Raw genomic sequence first — 9484 nt, 5'->3', positions numbered from 1 at the left:
TTTTTAACCAATGTTTCGGCTCCATTAGCCTTCTTCAGGGTTCAAAATAAACACAAAAAAGGAAGTGTCATCAACGTCAAACGACGTCGATTACAACAACGTAAAAATTTAACAAAGAGTTTGGTGTAAAATCATAAACAGGATCATAGTATGATACATAAATATTGGTAAAAGAATGCAGTATAAGAGCGCTTATTCAGGAAAGGTTCAAATAAGGTCACTAGGTAAGCTTATGTGTGAAAAATTCGTACGAATCCCTCAAATACATTTGTGAAAATTTCGTTGGTACTAAAAGGTGGTTAAAAATTTCACAATACCCACATGTGAGATACTTGTATGTATTTGTGCAATGGATTCGTACGAAATTTTCACATGTGTGACAAATTTCTTTGTGTGAAAATTATGGTTCATCAGAGCAGTAATACATTTTAGCTTTTCCACGAACCGTGCATACATGAAAAAGGTGTTTAAACAGAACGTGATCACGAGCATCTCTGTGCTAACATACGCTGACCACCCACGAAACGTGTCAAGAACGGCAGTTTTGTCCTAGAATTTTATTTTGCGGTTCAACAAATATATACAACGATTAGTTTTCCGAGAAAATTATTTTTAGGCTTTAAAATTAAACATTGCACCCACTTCTGCGCTTGTAATCTGAATTTAAACCGCGAGATATTTTCCATTTTGCATTTTGCAGTTCGAATTTCAAAGGACTGTTTTTATCCAATTCCAGATGAAATTCTATAGGTTGCCTTTTTGGCGATGCTAGGAAAAGAATATGGACTAAGTTCACCTCATATCACAAATAATGTCACTAGATAAGGTAGGCTTAGCTTATCCCGCAAAGAGTGGTATGAACGGAAAAGTCGTAAGAAATTTATTCCACATTAACACATATCTGCAGAAACACGACCATCAAGAGTTATAATAACAATATACCCCAGTACACTGGAAATCGTATGAAAACTAGTTTCACAAAGCTATGCCGTTTCTGACAAGTTTTCCAACTCAGGGAAAAATAAATCAAGATTCGCGCCGTAGAACCGCCGTTAGCGCCGGACCTGGTACAATCAACAAAGACTGCCTGGTACAATCAACAAAGACTGTTTGGATACAGGAAAGAAACACCCAACTAAAAATAATCACAGCCGATGCAGAAGATTACTTACCATCCTACACCACCCCGCCATTACGTACCTTTTCACGCGCAGATTTTTTTTTTTTTTTTTGATTTTTGTTAAAAAAACAAAAACAAAAGAATATCAATTTCAGTTTTAATGTATTCTGGCATCAATCGTTAGAGTCATTAAATGTATACCTTTTGCCATGAAATCAATCCTCTCTGATACCTCTTTCTGAAAATAAAATTGAATATCTCTTGCCCCTGTCTCTAACGACTGAGCAAATGCGATTCTGAATCGGACAGATTTCATACTCGCTAGTAAACACCATCTCCATGTGATCATTGCAAATCAGCTCATGATGTAATGTAACCTTTAGCCGGCTGTCACAAGAGTTCAATAAGCACTGCTTCGCTTTTATGATTTGTTGAGTAAGATAGAGAGAGAAATGGATTTTCACTATTTGTAAAATAGATGTATATCAAAAAAGTGCCAATTTAGTTCTATATATGAATGAATTGTTTGAATCCTTAATATGAAAACAAAAATGAGGGAAGAGATTGGAAATTGACAAAAATAAGAGAAAAATATCAGGATACCTTTAAATCATCTTTATGATGAATTAAATACATTTCATTCAATTTACCTTCAATGTTGTTTTTTTTTTTACTTATTACAGAGGGCAATAAATCACAAAAAAATATTTTTCTATCTATATCCTACAGTCCCCATGCAGATTCATTTTAATGAGACTACTTTTCGTAATAAAAACCGAGATGTGTTACGCGTACAATCTAACTGGATTCGTGAGTTTGGTAAAATGTTTATTTGCGAAAATAATGATATGTGCAGTATTTGATAAGTAGTATTTAATGAAACTAAGTTAGACAGTTGACAGAAATAAATGAAAATTAAGCGGTCAAAAGAAATACAATATGCATTTATATTGTAAATACACATGGTTTTAAGGAACTTTCATGAAAAATTGTTACGGTATATCTCATTACAGACAGATGAAAACGTAATGTATAAAAATATGTAATTTATCCACAAGCATAAAACATACATAAAAAAGTACACCAAAAATGTTGAATTCTGTTGGGATAAACCACAATAAATGGGAGGGTGTAGGGGTCACAGAGAGAGGTAAAGGGGATTTTGTAATAGACATGTGGACATATAATTTAATAAAATGTGAAATCTAGGTTATGGACATATGTCCAATTATATCGAATAGAATGCCTTGAAGTGGACAGATGTTTAAATGCATTAAATGTTTTAAATGCCTCCTTAATGTTATTACATACACCATTTCGGGTAAAATTTCATACTACTATATTTCCGTTAACTACATCTCAGGGTATGAAAAATATGTCCATGTTTTAAATGACCACAGAAATGGTTATGCCATAATATTAATATGAATTTTTAAATTACACAGAACGTCTGGCTACTTATATAGATTGTGCCAGTGTTAATTACTAATTAGAAAAAAGAAATTGATAGATAGATCAAAATAAAATTGTTCTTTTGTAAATTTAATTAGCAAATCATAAGTATAATGCGCAGATTAAAATAGTTTTAAAGGTCCATAATGATTTATTACGAGCTTTTTATCATGCTATCATGCCACCCCGCCCCCCCCCCCCCCCCCCCCCCCCCCCCCCCCCCCCCCAAAAAAAAAAAAAAGAAGGGATATATTGTTTTACAGATGTCGGTCGATCGGTCGGTATGTAAACCAATCCGTTCCCGGATGATAACTCAAGAAAGCTTAGGCGTAGGATCAGGAAAAGTGATACGAAGGTTTGTCATAACCAGCAGATGAGTCGTTTTGACTTTGACTTGAGATCACAAGGTCATAGGTCAATGTTACAGTGACCAGGAACAGTTAAACGGTTTCCGAATGATAACTCAAGAACGCTTGGGCCTAGGATCATGAAAGTTTAAAAAGAATGTTGTTCATGACAGGGATATGATCCCTATTCAGTTTGAGGTCAGTATTTCAAAGATTAGGGTCACAGTAACCTTGATCAGTAAAACAGTTTCCGGATGATAACTCGAGATTGTTTGGGTCTAGGATCATAAAGGCTTTTAGGGAGATTAGTCACCACCGCAGATGACCCCTATTGAATTTGAGATCAGTATTTCATAGGTCAAGGTCACAGCGGCCAGGAAAAATAAAACGATTTCCGAGCAATAGCCCAAGAACGCTTGGGCCTGGGATCTGGAAAACTAATAGGGAGATTGGTCATGTCCAGCATATGATCTCTATTGATTTTGAGGTCATTAGGTAAAATTCCAAGGTCACATTGGCCAGGAACAGTCAAACAGTTTCTGGACCACAACTTGAGAACTCTTGGGCCAAGGGTCATGAAAGATGATACAGATGTTCATCATGACCAGCAAATGATCCCCGTTGATGTTTAGGTCAGTAGGTGAAAGGTCAAGGTTACAGTGACTCGAAACCAGATAATTACGTGAAAATGCTTGGGCCTAGGATAATGCAACTTGGTTGGGAGGTTAGTCACTACCAGTAGATGAACCTCAACAGATTTTGAGTTCAGAAGGCCAAAGGTCAAGGTCACATTGACCCGGAACTGCTAAACCCTTTTCGGACGATACCTTAAGAACGCTTTGGCTTAGGATCACGAAACTTAATTTGGAGGTTGACTATGACCAGCAGATGATTCCTCATGATTTTGAGGTCAATAGATCAAAGAACAAGGTTACATTGAACAAGAGTAGAAGAACTTATGTTAACAGTGAGCAAATAATTTCTGTTCCTTGTGCAATTACTGAATGCATCAAGGGGGCATTTTGTGAACGACGGGCTTTTGTTAACTGTAACAGGCAGACTTTGTTAATGGTAGCCCTGATTGTTTAGGAGATTTTGATCCATAAAATCTATTAATTATTGAATTTACAGCGACACCTATATATTTACTTTCACTTTCTATTTTTATCCTGTCATGGTTTAGTGAACATTGTATTCATACACTATCGAACTTCTTTTGGTCAAATTTTTAACCTCTTCACAGTTTCGAATGACACGTCACAGTCAACATTAAAAAAATTTTGTCAGGAATTTGGTCTCAACTGTGGCCATATTCTTTCATTCATAGAAGATTTATTGAGTTATTATTACAGAATTTTACGTTGTTGCCAAGGACGCTGTTTTGAAAAGCATCAACAGGAGAAAAAAGGGGCTCCTACGGGAGTTAGAGTACTTTTATTCAAAATATTGTGTGATTATTTGTGCATTACTTTTGAAATGGCCGAGGCTGCCGATAAGATGTCTATGAGAAATAAATCATCTGTTGATTATAAGAAATTGAACGAAACAGGGAAGGGTTCTCCTGCTAAAACTGGAAAACCAATCACTTCGGGGGCCTCCGTTTCTACACCTCCCGCCAAAGTTAAAAATCAGACTAGTGCAGTTCTCACGTCTACACCGGCAAAGTCCCCGGATAAAGCAATGAAAACAAAATCAGCTGCCGAATTAGAAAAATTGGAGTTACAGCGAAAATTGGAGCAGTTAGATGAGAGAACAGCTCGACTGAGAGAGGCGAAAGAATTAGAATTGTTACGACAACAAGATAAAGAACGGGAAAAAGTAGTACAGGAACTTGAAAAGTCTATTTCTCACTCGCAGTCGCAGGAAGAAGAAAAATCGGATAGGAAGAAACCACGTGTTTCAGCAGCTAGCTTTGTCTCTTCGTCAGCTCTGAAGACTTCCAGTTCTGGAGATAAAGATACAAAAAAAGGTATGTTTGACATAAATGATTTAAGAAGCATGCCTACATTGCGTAAAAAAGCCAAAAAGGAACTAAAAAAGTACGGCTTAATAGATTCTTCCGATTCATCGGATAGTGATAGTGATTCCTCGACCTCGGCGTCTTCATCTTCCTCTGAGTCAGATTCTGACTGTGTTGACACTGGTAACTCAAGCTCTGTTTCCAAAACCAAAAGTAAAAAGAAAAACAGAAAACATAAATCTAAAAGTAAACATAAATCTGGATTAACATCTAAGGCATCTGAATCGATAAAAAATAGGCAACGTTTTCCTCATGCTCATCTGCGTTTTGATTTTGCTTCAAAAAATTTATCTTTCAATAAGTTAGATCTTAATTTGTCTGTCGCAGGGGAGTTTCAGCTTCAAAAACGAAACCATCCGAGACAAAAGGAAGAGTAGAATTATTAAAGAAATTGATGTACCTAAGCAGCTCGTATGAGGTTACAGTCATTAAGTCCTTGTACGCACCTGTTTTAAGGGAAATAGAATTGGGACATTTAAAATGGGGAGAAGATTTTCAATATGTAGAATCTGCCATTTTGACTAAAAGTAAATCTAAAACAAAAAACAGTTTTGACTTACGACCAAAACCAGGATATAATCTCCCAAATGATAGTTCCAACTCTCCTGTATCTGACGAAAAAGTGTGGTTTTGCCCAAAATTCCAAAGGAATAAGTGCACACACAAATCTTCTCATTTTATGGTTGTTAAAGGCAAATCCCGTTTTGCCAAACATGTGTGTGCTACCTGTTGGTTAACAGATAAAAAGGAACTCTCGCATCCGGAAAGTTCCTCGGCTTGTCCACATCAAACTGATTGACAAATTAAAACTGAACAGGTCATTGATAGTAAATCAAAAATTGATCTCGCTGATATTTTTCTACCCAAGTTCTGCTTAACTAAATTTCAGGATGACAGTACTCTAGATTCAGAAATTAAACATTCCTTTTGTAAACACTCCTCTAAATGTAATATTTGTCAAAAGGTTAAAAAGGATATTATCCTGACATCAGAAAAAATGGTAAAAATTCACAAAAAGGTGGTAGAATCTGGGAAATATAATTTTCAGGGTTGCCGTATTCCTGTTAACCATAAAATTAACACGGAATTTATAAGTAGGATGTTGGAAGGGTACAATGATTTGGCTGTTTGTGACCTGCTCAAGTATGGATTTCCAATTGAATTGGATTCTTCGTTTCATTTCCAGTTAAAGTCCGGTGTTCTTTCAAGTTTTAAAAATCATTCTGGTGCTCAGTCATTCCCAGATCATATTGTTAGCTATCTACAGAAGGAAGCTTCTTACAATGCTATTATAGGACCTTTTCGTGCTTGTCCTTTTACAGATGGTATGTCTGTCTCTCCGCTCAATACTGTTCCTAAGTCCACACCAAACGAACGCAGAGTCATTCTGGACCTCAGTTTTCCCAAAAATGGTACAGGGGTTAACGATTATATAGACAAGGATTGGTATTTAGGAGACAAAGTTGAATTAGTGTTTCCAAAAATAGATGATTTTGTCAATCTTATAAAGGTTAAAGGTCAAGGCTGTCTTTTATATAAGTTGGATCTAAAGCGGGCTTACAGACAAATCAGCATTTGTCCTTCAAGTTATAACCTTGTAGGTTTTGTTTGGCAAAAACATATATTTTTTGACACCGTACTATCAATGGGTCTTAGGTCAGCAGCCCTAATATGCCAAAGAGTCACCAATGCCTTCGCATTCATGATGTTTAAGTTTGGTTTGGCCTGTCTCAATTACTTAGATGATTTTGCAGGAGCAGAGAGCAAACAGTTAGCTCCCTTTGCATTCAATTTGTTAAGAGAAATTTTTATTCACAGTGGAATCGAAGAAGCTGTTGATAAGGCGTGTCCTCCCTCAGAGATCATGGTTTTTCTAGGTGTTTTATTTAATAGTCGTAAAATGACTATGGAGGTAACTCCGGAAAGACTCATTGAAATAAAATCATTAATTAAGAAATGGTTATTGAAGGAAGAAGCCTCACTGAAAGAAATTCAGCAGCTTCTCGGAAAACTAAATTTTGTTGCTTCTTGTGTGAGATCAAGTAGGATTTTTGTAAACAGAATCCTCAACTGGTTGAGAGACTGTTATCAAATGGACAAAACTATTTTTATTATATCTACTGAGGTAAGGAAGGATCTGAGGTGGTGGGACACCTTTTTACCCTTATACAGTGGAGTGTCCCTGATAGATTATGGCGAGTGGTTGTCAGTTGACACAGTTTTTAGTTGTGACAGTTGTTTGTCAGGATGTGGGGGAGTTTGTGGTACTAAATTCTTTCACAGCAAATTTCCTGAAAGTATTCTTGGTCTCAACTTAAGTATCAGTTGTTTAGAAATGCTAACAGTGGTAGTGTGTCTGAGGATATGGTGCACCGAATTATCAAGAAAGAAAATTGTCATATATTGTGACAATCTTGCCACTTGCATAGTTATTAATTCTGGCAAGGCGAAGTGTTATTTCTTACAGAAATGTTTTAGGGAGATCTGTTTTTTAGCATCAGTCCATGAGTTTCAGGTTAAAGCTGTTCATCTGAAAAGTGAATCTAACAGAATTTCTGATTGTTTGTCACGTTGGCATTTAGATGTTCGGTTTCAACATGAATTTCAGAGATTTGCATCTGTTTATTCTATATCAGAAGAGGTTACAGTTAATGAGGATTACTTCACATTTTTACATGACTGGTAGTTTCGTTTTGTTTCAGACGTTGAACTACACATTCTTCGAGATGACCTAAAGGAATCCACAGCCTCTGCATTTGCTTCTGGAACAAATAAAAATTTGATAGTCCAGTGGGAATCTTTTCTTTTATTTTGCCTGTATTTTAAACTTTGTTTTTTGCCAGCTTCAACTTCCACTCTTCAGTTATATGCTCAGTTTTTGAGCAGATCTTTTAAGTCAGTCAACAGTATCAGAAATTATATAAGCGGGGTAAAAACAATGCATGCCATGTTGGGTTATGGCATAGAGCATATTAATATTTATCTGTTAAATTTGTCCTTGAAAGGAATGGCAAGGTTAAATCCCCGACAAGTCAAAAGAGCCGAGCCCATTACAATTGAAATTTTATTAGGAATTTATGAAAATATGGATTTTTCTGTCAAATCAAACATAGTTTATTGGTGTTTATTTCTTTTTGCATTCTTTCTATTAGCAAGGAAATCCAATTTGGTCCCAACTAGTAAACATGATATTACTGGTGGTCGTTTTCTTGCCTTAAAAGATAGAGAGTATTTTGATAACTACATTTTAGTACATATAAATTGGTCGAAAACCATTCAGTTTGGGGAGCGTAAGATTATTTGTCCGCTTATGAGGATGAAGGATATTCGGTTGTGCCCAGTTACAGCATTTGAAAAACTATTATCATTAAAAATTAAATTTTGTAATGGAGCGTTATTTACACTGCCTTCTGGTAATCCCATTACATATCATTTGTTTCAAAAGAAGTTAAGGGAGTGTTTACACAACATAGGTTTGAATGCAAAATTGTTTTCTTCACATTCGTTCAGACGAGGTTTCACGACACTTGCCTTCCAATCTAATATTCCTCCTGAATATATTCAGTTATTAGGGGACTGGAAAAGTGATGCATATAAAACTTATCTGGAATTAGGATGGACAGACAAATTAAAAATCTTACACCAAATGTTTCCTGAATATTAATTTAATAAAATATTATGATATATATTTACAGATATCCAGGAGTATATTCTGTCTGACTCAATAGCCAAGTACGTTGATGGCATCAATTACACTGAGGTTAAAGCTTATCCAGGGGCCAACATTTCCAGATTGATGGCCAAAAATGAGAAGGATAAATCTCTTATATCTAAACCATATACATTAGTTCATGTGGGTCCTAATGATATTGCTCAAAATCATATGACAGTTGACATGATCTTGAGTAACTTTAATGCTTTAATTTCATTGATTCGCAATTATTCAAGTACACGTATCATCATTTCAAGCATTCTTCCAAGACCAGTAGTTGTCGTATCGACAGAAGAAAAAGTTAAGGAAGTCAATAAACAATTAAAGGTCAAATGTACTGAGAGACGAGTTCAATTTGTAGCTTCATTCCGTCCATTTTTGAAGTTTGCGAAACCCATCAGTGATTTGTATGCAGTAAGGGATGGCGGCCTTCATTTAAACTACGAAGGAACCCGCAAACTACGTTCTGTGTTTGTCAACACAGTGGCTCATTTACCATTAGTTAAAACATAAATTTCTAGTCAGCAGGTGGAACACACTATATGTATTACAGATTTAGTCAGGCTTAAAATTTTGATCTGATATGTTGCCCAACATTTGTATTTGATCATGTATGTTCTTTACTTCATATTTAACAAACTTTTGTTTGACTTCTTTAGTTCCTTTCATTTCAGCCGGGGATTCTTCAAAAGGAAGGTCTGTATGACTTATTCCTTTGAAGAGGTAGCCTGATGAGATAATCGTACTTCTAGATTATCCTTCTTGTATGTTTCACAAGACTGTATTTAACTCTTGGAAACTTTTAACCATGAGGTAATGAGCTATGTGCTGAC

General features: G+C 35.8%; 1 protein-coding gene across 1 annotated transcript; it reads left to right on the top strand.

Moving 5' to 3' along the window:
• The first annotated feature begins 4050 nt into the window (after positions 1-4050).
• LOC128551982 (uncharacterized) lies at positions 4051-9164 on the top strand. The gene is made up of 3 exons (XM_053532958.1): positions 4051-4888; positions 7642-8229; positions 8635-9164. The coding sequence occupies exons 1-3, from the start codon at positions 4396-4398 to the stop codon at positions 9162-9164; spliced, it is 1611 nt and encodes a 536-aa protein (XP_053388933.1). The 5' UTR covers positions 4051-4395.
• Positions 9165-9484: the final 320 nt, after the last annotated feature.

Source organism: Mercenaria mercenaria, unplaced genomic scaffold (genome assembly GCF_021730395.1).
Source record: "Mercenaria mercenaria strain notata unplaced genomic scaffold, MADL_Memer_1 contig_1904, whole genome shotgun sequence".
Taxonomy (NCBI): domain Eukaryota; kingdom Metazoa; phylum Mollusca; class Bivalvia; order Venerida; family Veneridae; genus Mercenaria; species Mercenaria mercenaria.
The sequence above is the reverse complement of the archived record's forward strand: the minus strand, read 5'-3'. Positions and strand labels throughout refer to the sequence as shown.